Source organism: Rhincodon typus, unplaced genomic scaffold (genome assembly GCF_021869965.1).
Source record: "Rhincodon typus isolate 14 unplaced genomic scaffold, sRhiTyp1.1 hic_rhity00002703, whole genome shotgun sequence".
NCBI lineage: Eukaryota > Metazoa > Chordata > Chondrichthyes > Orectolobiformes > Rhincodontidae > Rhincodon > Rhincodon typus.
The window spans coordinates 1-21,347 of NW_025968341.1; the positions used below are offsets into that span (position 1 = coordinate 1).

Genomic DNA, 21,347 nt, shown 5'->3' on the forward strand with positions numbered 1-21,347 from the left:
TACATATTGAGTCTCCAGCACTTTCACGTGTGGCGCCCTACTGATTTAAGTTTGCTAACCTGAAAATGAGCCATTTATCCCAACTATTCCCCTCTTGTGTAGCTAATCCGTTTTTCATATGAATACGAGACTCCTGACTCTGAACTCCTATTTTGACCACTAAGCTTTCTTATGGTAGCTTTACTGAATGCCTTTTGGATATCCAAACACACATTTACTGGTTTCTTCTTTCCACCCTGCTTGTTATATTCACAATACTACTAAATTCGTTAAGTGCAATTTCTTTTTCATGAAGCTATGTTGATTCTGCTTGATTGTATTATAATGTTCTAAATGATTTGCTGCTACTTCCTTATTAGTAGATACTGTTGCTTTTTCCAAAAGTATGGCACACAATTTTACAGTTCAGAATGAGGCCATTTAGCCCTCCATGTCTGGACCAGCTCTCCAACTGAACAGTCCTTTACTGTTTTTCTTCTGCCTTCGCTCCTTAATCCTGCACATTGTTTCCTTTCAGGTAACAGTCTAATTTCCTTTCAATGTTTCAATTAATCTCCCTTAAACACATACTTGGAAATTCCACATCTTAACCACTAATAGTGTATCGGATGTTTTCCTTGTTTTTATTCCTTCTTTACGAATGACTTCAAATCTGTGCCCTTTAATTCTTGAACCCTTCACAAGTGTACACAGTTTCACCCCATCTACTCTGTCAAAATTCTTTACAATTTTGAATACCTCTACCAAGTCATCTCTCAATCTTTGATGATCCAAGGAAAGCAGTTCCAATTTGTCCAGTCTTGGTTCATCCCTGACACCATTCTCATGAATCCTTTCTGTGCTTTCTACATTGCTTTGACGTTGTAGACCAGGCTGATATATTGCCTCCCTAGTGCCAGGGTCAAGCATGTTGCTCACAGGCTACAGGGCATTCTTCCGAGGAGGGGCGAACAGCCAGAGGTTGAGGTCCACGTTGGTATTAACGACTCTGATAGGAAGAGGAATGTGTCCCTGCCATCAGAATTTAGGCAGCCACGTAGGAAATTAGCAAGTAGGACCTCAAAAGTAATAATCTCTCGATTACTCCCAGTGCCACGTACAAGTGTGAATGGAAATAGAAGGATAAGATAATGAGTGTGTGGCAGGGAAGATGGTGCAGGAGGGGCGGCTTTACATTTCTGGGACACTGGGACTGTCTGTGGGAGGAGAACTGAATTGAACTTGGTCTAGGACTGAATCCTTGTGGAGTTTTTGCTAATGCTATTACGGGGGGCACTTTAAACTAATTTACCTGGGTTTTTGGAACCAGAAGATTATATTAAAGATTAAGACTAGTATGTACAAAATACTGGCAGAGGCAGATGACATTAGAATAGAAGATAGTAAATTAATAGGTGGACTTGCAGAAGGGAGAAAGAGCTAGAATATAAATCAGGGTTAACTGTGTGCACTTGAATGCTTAGAGATTAACTAGTAAAACTGGTGGGTTACAGGTGCAGATTACCACATGGGATTATGACATTGTGGGTATAACAGAGACATGGCTCAACAAAGCGTGTTGTGTATTCCTGGTTATAATGTGTTCAGAAAAGATAGGAAAGGCAGAATTGGAGGAGAGGTGGCAGTAATAGTTCAGTAAAACTTGTAGTGCTACAGAAAGAGGATGTTTCAGAGGGTTCAAGAACAGTCAATTTGGCTCGACTGCGAAACACAAAAAGTGCAATTATACAGCTTGTTGTAGCCTACCAACTATTGGGAAGAATATGGAAGAACAAATTTGCAAGGAAGTTACAGAGAGCTGCAAGCATCATAGAATTGTTATAATGGAGAACTTCAATTACCTGAATAGAGATTGAGATAACAGTGTAAAGACAACAGTGAGGAACAAGCATTTCTAGATGTGTCCACTCCAACAAGAAAAGAGGCATTACCAGACATTTTCCTTTGGAATGGTGCAGGCCAAATAAACTAAATCTCAGTAGGGGAGCATTTGGGGAAAGTGATCATTATGTCATAAGGTCTAGAATGTTTATGTCCTTTCTACCATCAGTCTGGGAAGAGCTGACTTCAATGGGGCAAGAATGGAGCTGGGCTGGATAGACTAGAATCGACTATAATTGAGCAAATATACACATACATTTCATTAAATCCTAATTCCAATGGTCAAACCTTTGTCCAAATTTGAATTACTGTTTACATCTGTTCCCATCTCACTTGCTTATCAACTTGCTGTTGTCTTTTTTTTGTTAATTTTGAACTTGGGAAGCAGATTATGAAAAGACTGGCCACTTGTTCAGCGCATGTTATTTCTCCTTAAATTTATGTGAATTAATTCTGTTCAACATGCCCTGAAATGTGCCTCAATCCTGGGAACACGACTACTTCACTATAATGTGGACAATTTGCTTTGAGATTGAAAAGAAAGAGAAAGAAATGTTTTGATGTCAGGACAGTTGAGCTGTGGGGTTGAACTTTGATCTAAATGGACAGGCCAGTGTACATTGAACTGTCATAGCAACAAATCACTTGTTTTGAGATATATTGAAAATTTATTTTGAGACTTAAACAAGGAACTGCTTAAAATAACTTATGTTAAACATATAATACCCATGCAGCATGAACAACAAATAATAATAAAGCAGCATTTTTCACTGACCTATAATCATTTCCATTAAGTGTGAATTTAATAAAGGTGGTTAGTTTCAATAATAGTTTGTTTAGATTGCTAGCTTAGGGTTGTACTTCAGTTGTATTGCCTTAACGTGTAACAATTTCATGTGCTTGCAGGTGATGAACAATGAATGTTTAATATTTTTTGAACTGGAACCAGTTCTTTTCTAAGTTCTGTAGACTAACTGAACAAGTGTACCTGAAAGGAGACACTGAGCTTTAGTTGTGGTATTCAGTGCATTTGCTAGGCTACATGTCGTGCACAATAAGATTAAAAGCAAAATATTGCAGATGCTGGAGACTTGAAATAAAAAGATAATGCTGAAGTAACTCTTCAGTACGGCAGCATCAGTGTAGACAGAGAGAGAAAAATATTTCAAACCCAACTTATCACTTTTTCAGAACCCAACAGCACTTTTCATATGCCTTCCTTTTCCTTCAACTGAGTATTCCCCCTGACTGTGACTGACAGAGTGCTCAACTGTGTCTGACCTATTGCCCACATTTCTATTCTTACTCCATTCCATCCCTCTCAGAAGCTTGTTCAGCTTCTTTTTGTCCTCATTTTCCACTCCACCAACTGCCATGTCCAAAAATATCATCCTTTTACCATTTCCGCCATCTCCAGCGTGATGCCACCAAACACACTGTCTCTTGCCATCTCCTCCTCCAACAGGAAACCAAAGAGTGGGAATAAATGGATCTTTTACTGAGTGGCAGGCAGTGACAAATGGGGACTGCAAAGATCTGTGCTTGGGCCCCGAGTTATTTGTGGTATTTTTAAATTATGACCAATCCAGTTAGTTTCTGAGGAATTGTAATCCTCAGGTTGTTAAGGTATTTCGCAATTGCAATGCTATTGAATGTCAAGAGGTGATTGTTTAGATTAAAAACCGAAAGAACTACAGATGCTATAAATCAGGAACAAAAACAAAAGTTGTCGGAAAAGCTCAGCAGGTCTGGCAGCATCTACGAAGAGAAAAATCAGAGTTAATGTTTCAGGTCCAGTGACCCTCCCTCAAGCATAACAGATGCTGCCAGACCTGCTGAGCTTTTCCAGCAACTTCTGTAATTGTTTAGGTTCTCTCTTGTCAAAGATGGTCCACCCAAACCTGGATATTGTGTGGATTTGGCTGCAGTTGGACATTCTGCACCAAAACACCTGTTAACGCAATTATATCATATTTGTTTATTTCTGTTTGTGCCATGACTTCACAATGCTGCATGCATTCAAATGAACAACCTTTAATTCTGCCTTTTTAACATTATTCTGTCTTTTGACTCCATTTGATATTAGCATTTGTTAACTACTGCTTTCCACTCTCACTTATGCCTTTTGTTTTCACTTCCCATAACTAGCCTTGCTTTTATCCTGTCTGAATTCCCTCTCAGATTTTCATCCTCTGACAAGTGAGTTTAAATTCTTCCCAATAGCACCAGCTAATCTCCCATTGGTGATACAAGTAACGCTCCTGTTAAGACGCAAGCAGTCCTCCTTGTACACTTCCCACCTGCCCCAGAATATAGTTCTAAGCTTTGCATGACAATAACTCCTGACATTGCCCAAGTTTTGAAACCTGGAGCTCACGTTTCTACAGCTGGTGGTACTTTCACACCGTGCATTTGTCTAGTCCATGTGAAGCATCCACAGTTCCCTGCATGCTACTAGATGGGAATTCCACTCAACCAAGCTGCCCAGCTTTGCTTTAAGCTTACGTTTAGAATATATATTAGCAAATTACACAAGTCTCAACAGATAAACAAGGAGAATGCTCGTGAACCAATTACTTACTTGTTTCATGTTACAGCATTCTGATCTTGTTTTCTAAAATTTAACCAGTTCACAGAATCCTGGCCCTTCCTATTTGTTATGAAGGTTTATAGTATATTAGTTGAGAACCTGTGTTTTAAAGTGTTGGAAAATGGATTTTGGTTTTCAGTTCTGTGAAAATCTAATCTTGAAGATCAGATAGTAATTTTGAACATTGAATTAATTGAGGGGACAGGGAGAGGGACAGCAGCAGGTTCATGTTGGGAGAAATGGCCATAACAATGGAGGGTGCTATTGGTGTAGTTTCCACGCAGTCAGCGCTGGGGAGAAGTCCTAATATGCTTAGAAGTCAGTAAGAAAATAAAACAGAAAGCATTTGGGGCTGTCAGAGAAGAAGACGAGTGTTTATGAAACTCATGTAAATAATAGTAAGCTGAGAATAGCAGTTTGTTTTAATGTGAAGTTAAGGGTAACTCCTCACAGAAATTTGAGCATCTTTATGGGTATTGCTGAGCTAAAGGGGATTAATCTTTGTGATGTTTGTAATAAAATTGCTGCAATAGTTCTTGCCAGATGTGATATAGTTTGTGTTTTTCTTTTATGTAATGCACTTTTATGCTTGTATGTTCTTTTATTAAAACTAAATAGACAGAGGATGGTGGAGGTGGGTTGTTTTTCAGACTGGGCCTGTGACCAGCAGTGTGCCACAAAGATCGGTGCTGGATCCACTGCTTTTTGTCATTTACATAAATGATTTGGATGTGAATACAGGAGGTATAGTTAGTAAGTTTGCAGATGACACCAAAATTTTTGGTGTTGTGGAGGTTGTGGATTTTGGGAAGGAGGTAGAAGTGGAGTTGGGAGACTGTAAGTTTGGAGGCACTGGTAGGGGTCACCTCCAAAGGTAGTGATCTGTGACAGTCCTGGCAACAATGGCTTGATATTCAGATGTGGGGTCATGGTCTGTTCTTTCCATTCAGGCAGTTAGACGCACAATTGTTCTGCCATTCTCGCATTCCAATCACTTAATCTGAACTATTAACATCCTTTCTCCCAAGCATTATTTATGGGTATTGCTGGGCTAAAGGGGATTATGTGATGTTTGTAACAAAATTGCTGCAATAGTTCTTGCCAGATGTGATATAGTTTGTGTTTTTCTTTTATGTAATTATGGAAGTGACAAAGTTGATAGATGAGGGAAGAGCTGTAGATGTCATATACATGGACTTCAGTAAGGCGTTTGATAAGATTCCCCATAGTAGGCTGGTGGAGAAAGTGAAGTCGCATGGGGTCCAGGGTGTACTAGCTAGATGGATAGAGAACTGGCTGAGCAACAGGAGACAGAGAGTTGTAGTGGAAGGGAGTTTCTCAAAATGGAGAACTGTGACCAGTGGTGTTCCACAGGGATCCGTATTGGGACCACAGTTGTTTGTGATATTCATAAATGATCTGGAGGAAGGTATAGATGGTCTGATTAGCAAGTTTGCAGATGACACTAAGATTGGTGGAGTAGCAGATAGTGAAGGGACTGTCGGAGAATGCAGCAGAATATAGATAGATTGGAGAGTTGGGCGGAGAAATGGCAGATGGAGTTCAATCCAGGCAAATGCGAGGTGATGCATTTTGGAAGATCCAATTCAAGAACGAACTATATGGTAAATGGAAAAGCCCTGGGGAAAATTGATGCACAGAGAGATCTGGGTTTTCAGGTCTACTGTACCCTGAAGGTGGCAACGCAGGTGGATAGAGTGGTCAAGAAGGCCATGTTACAGTTGTATAGGACTTTGGTTCAGCCACATTTGGAATACTGTGTACAGTTCTGGTCGCCAAAAGGATGTGGATGCTTTGGAGAGGGTGCATAGGAGGTTCACCAGGATGTTGCCTGGTATGGAGGGCGCTAGCTGTGAAGAGAGGTTGAGTAGATTAGGATTATTTACATTAGAAAGATGGAGGTTGAGGGGGAACCTGATTGAGGTCTACAAAATCATGAGAGGTGTAGACAGGGTGGATAGCAAGAAGCTTTTTCCCAGTGTGGGGTACTCAATAACTAGGGGTCACGATTTCAAGGTGAGAGGGCAAAAGTTTAAGGGAGATATGCATGGGAAGTTCTTTATGCAGAGGGTGGTGGGTGCCTGGAACGCATTGCCAGCGGAGGTGGTAGAGGCGGGCACGATAGCGTCATTTAAGATGTATCTAGACAGATACGTGAATGGGCAGGGAGCAGTGGGATACAGATCCTTGGAAAATAGGTGACAGGTTTAGATAGAGGATCTGGATCGGCGCAGGCTTGGAGGGCCAAAGGGCCTGTTCCTGTGCTGTAATTTTCTTTGTTCTTTGTTCATTCCACCTGCCTCACTTCACCACCACCCCCAACAAACGATTGCATAAATGCTGCCCCCTCCACATTTCACATCAGCTCAGAAGAAGAGTCATCTGGACTTGAAACGTTAGCTTGCTTTCTCACCATGGATTCTGCCTGACCCACTGTGATCTGCAGCATTTTTTATTTTCAGTACAGATTCCAGTCATCTGCAGTGATTGACTCCAGTTTTGTAGTTTATCCTCAACCATTTCAGGTACTATTGATGAAGAATTATTTATACTATTTGAATGATGTTGTTGGTCACAATTTTCTTTTTCTAATTATTTACATTTTAGGAGAAACCATTGTCCAGGTCATTGCAAAGAGGTGAAGATTTACAGTTTGATCAGGTAAGAAAATTGGTGTATTACATTTTATGACATAAGAATATTCATGCTGTCAGAGCCAACATTTTGTTACTGTTTATTATGTATGATTATATATGCAAAGGTACTTTTGCAATTAATTCTGATACTTACATTACTGTCCAAATTTTTTCTCTTTTAAATCCAATTGGTATTCAAGCTGCAGTTATAGTAGTTTATTAACTTTCACGAAAATAATGCACTTGTCGGTGTAATACATAGGAAGTGTAGCTGTAATATCTGTATATTGCTCCAATAACTAACATGGAGTGGAAAGGGAGCGTGTCAGCATGTACTGGGGTCTTTGTGCACTTATGTGTTTAAATAGGAATTTGAATTTAAATGTGCTGTTTTGTTTTGCGTGTCTTTCTCCCAGACTTGGTTTTGTGTTGTAACTTATTCTGATATCATGTGGTAGTTATCATTGGATGGAAAACATCTGTTGGCCTTTTATGATCATATGTATGAAGTCACTGAGATGGTCAGAAACAGGAGCTTTGACTGACTTGGTCTTCCATTCCTCCATATTCCAGAAATGCTGAAGCCATTTTTTTTATGATTCAACTCGGAGTTATTAACTCAGTGCAGAAAAGATCTGATCTGCAGCCATCCTGATGGAAATTTTTAGTTGTAAACCGAGTGTTGATCTTAGCACTGTTTTATTTGTTTAAGCAAATTTGAAAGCTTTCAACACAAAGGATTTGGGAAATTGTATTATTGGCATGAAATATTTAAAAGCTTGACAGTATAAAGTAGCTAACTGAAAGAAATTGACAAAGATAAAAGGTATTACACACAGAATATTAACAGATGTAATTTCTAGGACTAGATTATATTTAAATAATATATAACTGCCTCAGACAAGAAGCTGTTGTTGAAACTCATCCTTGAATTCTTATTACACCATGATCAAGCATTTGATGCATCATGAATCCTGTTATTATGAAGCAGACAAGCTCAACAATGTTGATATTATCCGTTCTTTCTCTTAGCACATCTGCAGGAAACACAAGGCCATAATATTGGGCCACTCTTTTCTACCAAAACCACCCACTGCTTCAGCCTCACTCTGGTAAGCAAAACCTAAGCCCCAGACTCTCTTTAGCACTGCAACCATCTCTTTAAATCTCTCTATTACATTTTCCATGTTTGGTTCTAACAGTTCTGAGGAGCTCTTGGACATTGTTGTTAAGATGAAGATAATCCATTCAACTACCATTGTTGTTTCCTTGACAACTAAGCCAACCCTCCTCAAGACTTTTATCAAATCTCCTCTTAGCCTTTCTATCCGAGAATAACAGTCCAAACTACGTCACTCTCCCTTAATTACTGAAGATTTCATTCCTGGAACCATTCTTGTAAACGTCTTATGCACTTTCTCCAATGTGCACGCCTAAAACCGTACACATAATTCACACTGAGTGTAATGTTTCAAGAAATGCAGTAGTTCAAGCAAAAGGCCCACATCACAATCATACAACTCGCAATGGCCGAGAAATGTGATCTAGTCAGTAATAGTCATATCTCGAGAATTTTTCTTTCATTAGTGATGAACTTACTGCATTGAAAACAGTCTGGTGATCTGCTATTCAGCTACAATTGTAATCATTGTCTTTAAGAGCAATTTATAACATGTTAATATTACACATGGTAACACATTAGTTGGGTTGGAGGAAACATTTGAAAAAAACGTTGAAGTTAGATGCGGTTGGCAAAGCCATGGAATATTTGGAAGAGCGTAGGACATGCATACACTGGGACTGAGTAATGTTGGTGCATTTTTAACTTTTCTGCTTTTAACTTATTTTGCACTTAAGTATTGGTGTAGAGGTTGTTGATTTGAAAGGTGATGTTAAAGGAGCCCTGGCATTTTGTTGTAGTGCATCTTGTGGAAGATACACACTGCAGCTCTGCCTCACTGATTGAAGGACTCGATGATAACATTTTTTGATGATGTGTCGCTCAAGTAACCTACTTTCTGATATGGTGTCAAGCATTTTGAGTGTTGTTTGAACATGTTTGGTTAGGTGCAGTGCCATCACACTCCTGACATATTTTGTAGATCATTGAGAGGCTTGCTTTGGAGAGCTAGAAGGTAGGTTACTTGTTCCAAATGATTGATCCAGTTCAGTTTCTGGTCAATAGTAATCCATAAGGTGTTGTTGGTAGGTGATCCAGTGATGGTAATGCTATCAAATGTCAAGATGAGATGGGTTCGATAGTCTCTTGGTGGTGATGGTCATTTCTTGGCAACTGTGTGGTTGTGAGTGATACTTGCCACTATCAGTCCCAGCATGAATGCTGTCCAGTAGTTGCGGCCCATGGGTTTGTACTGCTTCAGTATCTGTAGAGTTGCATATGGCATGGAACATTAGTCATTAGGACACATTCTCATTCTGATCTTGGATTGGAAGAAGGCCATTGAGAAAGCTGCTGAAGGTGATTGGCATTGGTACATTATCCCATGGAACTCTGACAGCAGTATTCTGGAGTGGAGTTAATTTGCTTGAAAAACCAGAGGTATCTTTAGGCTAAGTATGACTCCAACCAGTGGAGAGTTTTCCACTGATTCCATTGAAATCTTACTGGGAATCTGTGTTGCATTTGGTTTGATGCTTCTTTGTCTAGGGCAGTCACTCTTGTATTTGGAATTTAGCTGTATTGTTCATGTTTAGACCAGGCTGTAATGAGGTCAAGAGCTGAGTAATGAGGGTGGAGGGGGTGGGGGTTGTCTTGGGGTGGAAATGTTGCTCTTTGGAGGGTTAGTGTGGACTCGATGGGCTAAATGGCCTGCTTCCATGATTCTATGATCAAATTGGATTGGTAGAAGAGGGGTTTTTAAAATTATTCACTGAGCGGTGACTTAGCAAACCTGAACAAATCAAAATAAGGCTGAATTATTATCTTAAATGTAGTTTTCCCAGTGATTGAAAAATCTTCAGAAAGTAAGAGGTTGCATTTGCATGCATTTCCCGACTACAGGTTTTCTCAAAGAGCTTGACAATAACTAAGCACTTTGAAATAAATTCTCTGTGCTAAAAATCGATTCAAGGCCAAGTGTGAGGATTGCTGCCAGACTTAGTGTTGATTATAAAAGTACAAAGAACTTCTAGGTGGTCAGGACTAGGTTGAAGATTAAGGCAGGAGGTGGCTATGACCAGGGTTTGGAAACTGGAAGTTGAGTCAATGATCAATCTCAAAGATAATGAATGTGATCACAGAGGAGTGAAAGCACCAGCTAGCAAGTTGTTTTGATGGGTAAGATTTACCAACTTTCAAAATACAACTGTAGCGTTTCGGAGATAAATGCAAATAATTCTCCCTATGTTGTAATAAATCAAAAACTGTGGATGCTGGACATCTGAAATAAAAACAGAAATTTCTGGTGAAACTTAGCAAGTTTGGCAGCATCTATGTGAAGAAAGCAGAGTTAATGTTTCCAATCCGGTGACTGTTCACCAGAACTGCATACATTGAAATCCAGAGTTGCTAATCAAACTAAGTAAAAAAAAAATTGCATTGATTGGTAAATATGATAAGTTTCTACCTCCTTTTACTTCAAAGATTTTTTTTCTGACTGAAGTGTAGTTGGAACCAAGCTTTGAAGGTGTTTTTATGTGTGACTTTAAATATCAATTTATATCAGTTGAGGGATTTGAACCATCTGGATTCAAGTTTATGCATTTACAAAAGCAACTGAGTGCAGAGCACCACCACATTTCTTGTTAAAGAACTTGTTAAAGATGCTCTTTCTCTCTCTGTATTTCCCTCATTCAGGCAGAGAATCTTCAAAATAGCTAGAATTGTTAGCATCTGTTGTGTTTGCAATCCCTAATGGCACAATGCACAGAAAACGTTGTCAAATGGAGGAATGTGAAGTTAAGCCCGTCTTTGCTTACAATGCAGATTAATATTTGAACTCTTGACAAATATATCTGTAAAATGTTGATGGTTAGATTAGCAGAACATAGTCTATGAGAGGACTGTGAATTATACATCGATTTGTAATACTTTTTTGCTCTCTTTAACTGCATCCACTTGAAGTTACTCACCTTTTGATTTGTGTTACTAATGATTGTGTAACAACACTCCTCATCAAGAGGCCTGCTCTATTTGACAGAATGAGCATCCTTTGGGATTTGAAGATTTAAGTTTGATTTTTTAAAAAAAATAGTCTGGACAAAGAAAAAACCTGGCACCTATACACATTAGCCTAACCTGTTTGATTGATGTACAAAGAGATGAATTTGGAACAGAAGGCCGTCCAAGCCTGCTCTGCTGTTCAATAAGATCATACCTGAACTGCTTGTATTATGAATTCCACTTGATTCCCTTGCTTAACAAGAACTTATTTGCCTCTGCCTTAAAAAATAGTTACCCCACCTCCATTGCCTTCTGAGGCAAAGAGTTCCAGAGTTGTACAAACCTCAGAGAAGAAATTCTTCTCACCTTTGTCCTAAAATGGCTATCCTTAATTTTGAAACAGTGTTACCTAGTTCTGGAGTGACCCACAAGAGGAAATATCCTTTCCATGTCCGCTTTGTCAAGCTCATTCAGGATCTTATAAACTTTAGAGTTATCACAAGGGGTGAATTGTTTAATGAAAACCAGCCTAGCCTGTCCAATTTATCCTCATAATACAACCCGTTCATTCCAGGTATGATCTACTAAACCTCCTCTGACCTGCTGCCAAAACATTTGTGTCCTGCCTTAAATAAGGACAGCAAAACAGCAGAGTTTTTGAAATGTGGTCTCACCAATGCCTTGTGTATTTGAAGCAAAATATCCTTACTTTTCTGTTCAATTGCTCTTTTAATAATAAAGGATAGCATTCCATTAACCACATTAATCACTTGCTGCACGTGTATAATAACTTTTTTATGACTCGTGCATTTGAGCACTTAACTCTTTCTGTACCTGGGAATTCTGGAGTTGTTCACCATTAATAATACTCGGCCTTTTTATTCTCCCTGCCAAAGTGAACATCTTCACTTTTTTCTACATTACACACCATCTTTTTTTAAAAATGCCAGACTTTTTGCCCATTCACTTAACTCATCCTTATATTTACTTCACAACAAACTGGAAATTAAATTTGTAGATGACATGCTTTTGAAACTGTCCACCTAAATCATTGATATAAATTATAAAATGTTGGGGATCCAGCACTGACCCCTGTGTACCTTAAAGCAGATTTAGTGTCCATATATACCGCAGAAGACTTATTTTCCAAAATCATTCATGTATTTATTTTATTCATTCTCAGCATACAAATGTCACTTCTTAGGTTGGTATATAATCGGTAATCGTACTGCACTGGGAGTAGGCAGGAGAATGAGGTTGAGAAACGTATCAGCCATGATCAAATGGTGGAGTAGACTTGATGGGCCAAATGGCCTAATTCTTCTCCTATAGCTTTTCTTCTTACTGTACACTGAAAGTAGTTGACATTGACACTTCAGAGAGATTTATTGCTGAATTGAGATATCTGTTTTCCTATCCCTAACAAATTCAAGGTTTGGTAAACCACCTTGGAAGACAGTTTACAGTCACAGTGCTGGGATTGGACTAGAATCTCATACATGCCTGATTGGAAAAGGACTGCAGCTTTCCTTTCCTAAAGGACATCCATGAACCAGTTGGATTTTATTATGTTAATACATTTTTATATTAATACATAAGGGAGCATGGACGGTGTGAAAATTTCTGGGTACCAGCCTCAGTATTCATTATAATGGCATTTTTAAAAAAAGTACTGGTGACACAAGTTAAATTGCCTTTCAAGGCAAGCAACAGTGATGGGTTTGTGGCAAGGTTTGCTGGGTTGAAGTAAAGCATTTTTCTTTATCATCTGAAGAAGCATTTGGGTACTTTACACGTTGAGAGTTGGTTTATTTATGTGCTGTTTTGTGTTTTTCAGGTGATTAGCTCGATGAGCTCAGTAGCAGAACACTGCCTTCCCTCTCTACTTCGCACCTTGTTTGACTGGTACAGACGGCAGAATGGAACAGAAGATGAATCCTATGAATATAGGCCACGGTCAAGTACAAAATCAAAGGGGTAACTTAATTTTCTTACTTTTCAATAACTAGAAAACATTTTTAAAATTGTTCACAGTGAAGCTTGTCTAAGTATCTACAATGCAGTAGGAACACAACTGGTATTCTGCACTAACAGGATGCTATTGTTGAGCCAGAAGGATGTTCTGTTTATCTCTCAAATGAGTCAGTGCTGGTATGATACTAGGCTTGTAGGTCATACATCCCAAAAATTGGTGGATTGTAGTAAACACCTATCCCTTCAGCTGTTTGCAACAAGCAAGGTGCTCACATAACCAATTTAAATCTGGGCTTGTAAAACTCTCAACACTGTGTCCAATATTTGATGTGATTCTGTGATCGGATAATATTTTCTGAATGATCCTGAATGTGTGAAGTGTTACGCTGATAACCAATTTAAGATTGTCAGTGTGGATCAATTGCATGTACTGGTAGCTACACAGGACCCTATTCTTTGTGGACAGAAAGAACGTGTATGCATACTGTACCTGTTTCAACTCAACAAAAGATGGACAGCCATTCTTTGGTTCATTATGTATGGTTCAATGTCTGGACTAATCAGGGTCAATCTGCCTTGTATAAAATTTGAACAAATTAACTGTCAACAATGAATAACTAGTACATTTTCTACCAATCAGAGTCCACTTGTTGACTAATCAATAACAAATCTATCGCAACTTCCAGCTCTCAGCATTCACTTCTCCCTAAATGCTAAATCAAAACTTCTAGTATTCTTCAAAAATTGATAAGACCATAAAACAGGTGCAAAGTAAACTGCTCAGCCTATCAAGTCTTCTCCGACATTCAATCAGATCATGGCAGATCTGATAATCCTTAAATCCACTTTCCTGCCTTTTCCCCTCCCTTACTATTTAAAAATATATTTAATCTTAGCCTTGAACATACGTAATGACACATCTCAATAACCTTCTGTGGTAAGGAATGCCACAGGTCATTCCACTCCTGATCTGATTTTCACCAATAAGGTCCACTTTGACTCTTTGTTGTGTCAATCTCCAAAAGTCTTGGCAGTTCTATTCCAATCCCTTCAAATAGAAAACCAACCCTCTAATGCATTCTGCCTGGTTATTTACAGGACACATTCTTCTGCTTTGCCAGCAGAGCCACTATCTCTTTCCCAATTCCAAAATGCAGCTTCCCCTTTCAGCGATTGTTTAAAAGTGTGAGAACTGTCACTTGAATTAATTAGGTTTCTGTTTGAGTTTTTGCCTTCTTATGCCATGGAGACAGACAGCTAAATCAAATCATCCTCCCTATCCCTGTATTTGCAATTAAAACATTCAGTGACCTCCAAAATTCACCCTAATGTTTCCTTACCAGACTCCTTGAATAACCAGCACCATAGTTTATAACTCAAACCTTCTGTACCCAGTAACATCCTGGTAATTTTCTTCTGAACCCTCTCTAGTTTAATAATATTCTTTCTATAACAGGGCAACCAGAAGTGGATACAGTACTCCAGAAGAGGTCTAACCAGTGTCCTGTACAACCCCAACATACTTTGTGAATGACCAATACCAGACACCAAGTTTATAGCTTAAACAAAACAGTTAATAATTTATTATTAATGCAGTAGGCTTGGCAGGGCCAGGTTAAACTACAAGGTAATCTAATTCAGCTGTATGATTTAATGCAACCTTCATTGATTTCAGCCTCCCACTGTCTGAAAGACTGACAAACAGACACATTTAAGGGTACCAAAAAGATTGAGGACAGAGCAGTAGAAATTGTTTATTTGGACTTTAGTAAAGCCTTTGACAAGATTCCACATGGTAGACTAATTAGTAAAGTTAGGTCACATGGGATTCAGGATGAGCTTGCTAATGGAGACATAATTGGCTCAATGGCAAGGGACAGAGAGTGGTGGTAGAAGGTTGCTTTACAGACTGGAGGCCTGTCATTGGCACTTTTCCATAGGGATTGGTTCTGGGTCCTCTGTTGTTTGTCATTTATGTAAATGATTTAGATGAGAACATAGAACACATGGTTAGTAAGTTTGAGGATGACACCAAAATTGGTGGCATAGTTGACAGTAAAGGAGGTTTTCTAAGATTGCAAAGGGATCTTAATCAAATGGGTCAATGGCCTAAAAAATGGCAGATGGAGTTCAATTTAGATAAATATGCGATATTGCATTTTGGTACAACAAACAGGGGTAAGACTTGTACAACTAATGGTAGGGTCTTGGGTGGTGTTGTTGAACAGAGGGACCTAAGGATTCAGATTCATAATCCTTTGAAGATTGCATCACCGTAGACAAGGTGGTTAAGAAGGCGTTTAGCACACTTGTCTTCATTGTTCAGACTTTAAGTTATAGGAGTTGGGATGTCATGTTGGGGTTGTACAGGACACTGGTGAGATCTCTTCTGGAGTACTGTATCCGCTTCTGGTTGCCCTGTTATAGAAAGAATATTATTAAACTAGAGAGGGTTCAGAAGAAAATTACCAGGATGTTACTGGGTACAGAAAGTTTGAGTTATAAAGAAAGGCTGGATAGTATGGACTTTTTTAAGTGGAACATAGGCTGAGATGCGATCTTTTATAGAGGCTTATGAAATCATGAAAGGTGTAGATAATGTTAATGGTAGGTGCCTTTTCCCTAGGATGGGGGATTTAAGACTAGGGGACACAATTTTAAGGTGAGAGGAGAGAGTTTTTAAAAAAAGGACATGAGAGGCAAATTGTTTCACATGTGGAATCAACCTCCTGAGAAACTGATGGATACAGGCACAGTTACAATGCTAAAAAGACACTTCAGTAAGTAGAACAAAGAACAATACAGCACAGTAACTTTGGCCCTCCCAGCCTGCGCCAGCACATTTTGCCCTTCCATACTAAAACTGTCTTTTACAGGATCCCTCTATTCCCTGCCTATTCATGTATTTGTTGAGGGGCTTCTTGAAAGTACATGAAGAAGAAAGGTTTGGAGGGATATGGGCCATGAGCAGGCAGGTGGGACTAGTTTAGTTTAGGATTATGTTTGGCATGGACTGGTTGAACAGAGAGGTCTATTTCTGTGTTATGTGACTGTATAAAAAAAAGAGATGTAACTGGCCATTTCCGAATCCTCCATTCGTAACATCACAGGCACATGGGATTTTCTGAAGAAGGGTCTAGGCCTGAAACGTCAGCCTTCCTGCTCCTCTGATGCTGCTTGGCCTGCTGTGTTCATCCAGCTCTACACCTTGTTATCTCAGATTCTCCAGCATCTGCAGTTCCTACTATCTCTGGGATTGTGTCTTGCTTGGTTTCTGTTGACACCAATGCATGCAATTTGCTTCTGATAATCTGAGGAATATTCGCTTATACCTGAGGTTCTATTCTCCAAACTTTCAATAAATTGGTATTGATAACCAGAGAGCAATCAAACCTCCATCCTGTAGCTTTCACAGGCACAGTCCCTACTGATAATGCAGTTCAAAAACCAGTTCAAGGTTTGGTTTCTCTCTCTCTTACATTAGTTGTCTCCCTGTGAAGCCCCTGTTAACTTTAGCTGTTGGAGCATAATGCTTCTCCAGAACTGAAACATCTGGAGCATTCTTTGAGCAAGAATTGACCTGCAATTGCCTGGCCTGACAAGCAAATATTAGTTTGTTGTTCTGTTTTGTTTTAAAAAGCAAAAAACTAGCAGCTGCTCACAGTCCAAAGGTGAGTTGTAGCTCTCAGCTCACAGTCCACAGCTCCAAACCAAAAATTATATTGACAAAAGACTCAAAAATGAGGAAGGGTTCTAACACCCTCGTGACAACCAGATCACATAGCATGCCACATGAAGATAAACTATTCCTGCTAGTTGGGGATTCTATGATTAGGAGGCATAGGATGAGAATTAGAGTCAGACTATTGCTAGTTGTTCAGTGTAGACAAACTCTCAAGGCTGTCAGTTTATTTCTGCATTTATTGTTTTCTGCTCCAAACCATATGGTGTTTGGCACTCAACTAACTAGAGACTTGACAGAACAACTATCTCACTTCATTACTACAAGGTGCATAAACATGCACCTTGAGTAAAGTGAATTTTGATTTTGTTCTTTTTGCATACAAGGTCTGGTAATGGAAAATGCAAATAGAATGTTGGCCTTTATTTTAAAGGGAATGAAGCATAAAAATAGGGAGGTCTTGCTAAAACTATACAAGACTGCATTTCTCCCATAACCCTTTATTTCCTTTATTGATTAAAAACCTTGTCTCTCAGCTTTGAATATACTTAATGATCCAGCCTCTACCACCCTTTGTGGTAAAGAATTCCACAAATTTTCTACCATATGAGAGAAGAATTTCATCCTTATCTCTGTCTTAAATGTACCACTCCCAGTTCTATTCGGGGCACTCTCACAAGGGGAAACAACCTTTCTGCATCAACACTGTCAAGCTCCTGAAGAATTTTTTTTTTCCACAAGGTCACTGTCTTATTCTTCTTGATTACAAAGAGTACATGTTCAATCTACTCAACCTCTCGTCATAACACAGTGCGTCCATATCTGGTATCAGCCAAGTGAACCTTCTCTGGACTGCCTACAATGCCAGTATACCTTTCATTAGATAAGGGTCCCAAAGTTGTTCACAGTATTCCAGTTGTGGTCTGACTTGTACCTTGTATAGTTTTAACAAAGCCTCTCTATTTTTATACTCCGGTCCCTTTGAAATAAAGGCCATCATTTCATTTGCCTTCCCTATTACCTGCTGAATTTGAACCATGCTAATGGAATGGACAAATTGGTGGCTGTGCTGCTGGAATGGCCAGAATGAGGCAAAATAATGGTTTCTTTAGGGAGAATGTGGTCAAAGATGGAGGCAATGATGTAGAATGAAAAATAAATAAGTGGGGTTTTGAAAGTGCTATTTATGGGCTGTATTTTTTTTCCAAAGGGATAGGCACAGAGGGAAGCCAGGCTGGGAAGGGGAATGTGCACGCTTGCTGCTGACCTTAGGGCGTGTCTACCAAAATATCAAAGCATTTCTGTTACACTTGTTACTAACTGCATTTTATTTTCCCATAATTATTGAGATTAAATTTAAATTGATTTGTTAATTTTGTGCGCACAATCATGAGAAATGCTAAGTGCAGTGTTTCTTTCCAGTTCCATAAAGCTAGATCGTGAAAAATGATAAATTGTTACCAATTTGTTCTCTTTTTCAGGGATGAACAACATCGTGATAGAGATTATCTGCTTGAGCGAAGAGATTTAGCTATAGATTTCATTTTCTGTTTAGTTTTAATAGAAGTTTTAAAACAGGTAAGCTAGCTTTGTTTTGCATTCTCAGCTGATATTTAAGATGGACTATTAAGTATTCTTGTTCTTGCCATCACCTCACTCCAGGTCACTCAAGCTAATCAAATGTCCATGTAAAGAGAGTCCTAGACATGGAAATAGTTCAGAGCACAATCTGCTGTGTACAAAAGTAGTGGACAAAGTAACTTACTTCATGTGCCACTGGGTATGGAAGACGGTATTCAAATAAATATTAGTCATGAATAGTCACATAATTTAAATACATGTTTCTTAAAGCTTCCACTGCCATAGAGTTCAAAGGATTAAGATGCAGTTTGAATAATGAACCGTTAGTAGCAACTTGTTTCATGTTTCATCAGCTTACTATTGTATGTTCTGAATTTGTATTGTTCCGTAATTATTTTCATTATTTTGTCTTCACTGAATCTAATTTTATTATCATCTCGTTTACTTAGTCAGATCATATCATCTCGCAAATGCTTAGCTTCTGGTACTCTGATCTTGAAGTGTTTCAAAACTAGCAACTTAAGAGCTCCAGCATACCCGAAAGGTAGAAAGTTACAGACGCAAAAGATTAATTTGACTGAAATTAATTTGGCATTTCTACATCGCCTGAGGTTACCCCAAAGGACTCTCCTTCTCAATATCTCCTCTTGCCCAAGGTGTGATTGCCCTTCGGTTAAACTACCTCAGAACACCATTGTCACCTTACAGGAACATGAGGAAAGGAACTAAATGCTGGTCTTATCAAAGAAATACAGATCCCATGAACGACTAATATAAAAATATTTAATCACTTAGTTGCATCTTCCACATGCCCATGTTGCTTTCTGACTCCAATTCCTTTGTTGTCCACCTTGAAATAAACTCTTCTCCAACTCATTTACATTTGTGCTTTTAAACGTTTAGCTGGATAACCTTGCCAACATTCCTGGTAGGATAAATTAAGAGTAGATCTAGCAGCTTCAAACTGGGCATCTAGGAAGTATGATGTACCACAACAGTGAAATTGTTTTCGCCTGTTGTAATCACATGGCCAAGCATATCCTTAATCCTCCATTTTCATCAAGAGTATTGAGCAGTACTGGTTCAGTGGTGAGAATGCTGCTCATGAGACATCCCTGTTCAAGAAGCAAGGGATACAGAAAGCAGATCGCTATAGACCAGTTAGCTAACATCTTTTGTTGGGAAAATGCTAGAATCCATTATTAAGGAAGACATAAGAGGATATTTAGAAAAGCTTAACACAATCAGACAGGGTCAATATGTTTTCGTGAAAGTGAAATCATGTTTGGCAATTTGCTAGAATTCTTTGAGGATATAACCAGCAGAGCTGATGAAGGAGAATTTGCCCATTAGGAGGTTAAGGGCAGCAGATCTTGAGAACATTAATACTTGCAAATTTCCCTCCAAGTTGTATACCATTGTAACTATTCAAAAACTCATTCAGGGGATGAGAATCTTGCTGGCTTGGTGAACATTTATTTCTCGTCTCGAATTGGCTTTGATAAGGTGATGGTGATACTTGGGAATACCACCAACTGTAAGCTCCTGACTTGGAAAAATATTGCCATTCCTTTGTTGCCACTGGCTCAAGATCTTGGAACTCCCCACCTAGCAACATTTTGAATCTTTCTATACCCCAAGCATTGCGGTGGTTCTAAAGTCATAACAACCACCTCCAGGTTAATTAAGGCTGATCAATAAATCCTGACCTAGTCAACAATGTCCAAATGCCATGAACAAATAAAAAAGAACTAGCCATACTTCCAACCAAACTGTTCCAATACAGAGATAGTAGGAACTGCAGATGCTGGAGAATCCGAGACAACAAGGTGCAGGGCTGGATGAACACAGCAGGCCAAGCAGCATCATAGGAGCAGAGAGGCTGACGTTTCGGGCCTAGACCCTTCATCAGAAAAGGGGGAGGGGAAGGGGGTTTTGAAATAAATAGGGAGAGAGTGGGAGGCGGATAGAAGAGGGATAGAGGAGAGGATAGGTGGAGAGGAAACAAACAGGTCGAAGAGGCGGGGATGGGGCCAGGAAAGGTGAGTGTAGGTAGGGAGTTGGGAAGGGGATAGGTCAGTCCAGGGAGGACGGACAGGTCAAGGGGGTGGGATGAGGTTGGTCGGTAGGAGATGGAGGTGCGGCTTGGGGTGGGAGGAGGGGATAGGTGGGAGGAAGAACAGGTTAGGGAGGCAGGGACGAGTTGGACTGGTTTTGGGATGCGGTGGGGGGAGGGGAGATTTTGAAACTTGTGAAATCCACATTGATACCATTGGGCTGCAGGGTTCCCAAGCGGAATATGAGTTGCTGTTCCTGCAACCTTCGGGTGGCATCGTTGTGGCACTGCAGGAGGCCCAGGATGGACATGTCGTCTGAGGAATGGGAGGGGGAGTTGAAATGGTTGGCGACTGGGAGGTGCAGTTGTTTGTTGCGAACCGAGTGTAGGTGTTCTGCAAAGCGGTCCCCGAGCCTCCGCTTGGTTTCCCCGATGTAGAGGAAGCCACACCGGGTACAGCGGATGCAGTATACCACATTGGCAGATGTGCAGGTGAACATCTGCTTGATGTGGAAAGTCTTCTTGGGGTCTGGGATGGGGATGAGGGAGGAGGTATGGGGGCAGGTGTAGCACTTCCTGCGGTTGCAGGGAAAAGTGCCGGGTGTGGTGGAGCTGGAGGGGAGTGTGGAGCGGACAAGGGAGTCACGGAGAGAGTTGTCCCTCCGGAAAGCAGATAAAGGTGGGGAGGGAAAGATGTCTTTGGTGGTGGGGTCGGATTGCAGATGGCGGAAGTGTCGGAGGATGATGCGTTGGATCCGGAGGTTGGTGGGGTGGTACGTGAGGACGAGGGGGATTCTTTTTTG

The 21,347-nt window shown here is 39.8% G+C and overlaps 1 protein-coding gene across 1 annotated transcript in view; it reads left to right on the top strand.

Annotated features, from left to right (window-relative positions):
* Positions 1 to 7,091: 7,091 nt before the first annotated feature.
* LOC125481589 (protein furry homolog-like) overlaps positions 7,092 to 21,347 on the top strand; it is a gene marked incomplete at its 3' end in the record, with an annotated part of 16,791 nt that continues 2,535 nt past the window's right edge. Inside the window, exons 1-3 of the mRNA XM_048593356.1 lie at positions 7,092 to 7,153; positions 13,089 to 13,228; positions 18,389 to 18,485. Of these exons, the coding sequence (XP_048449313.1) occupies positions 13,101 to 13,228; positions 18,389 to 18,485 (225 nt within the window). The remainder of the gene's footprint in view (positions 7,154 to 13,088; positions 13,229 to 18,388; positions 18,486 to 21,347) is intronic.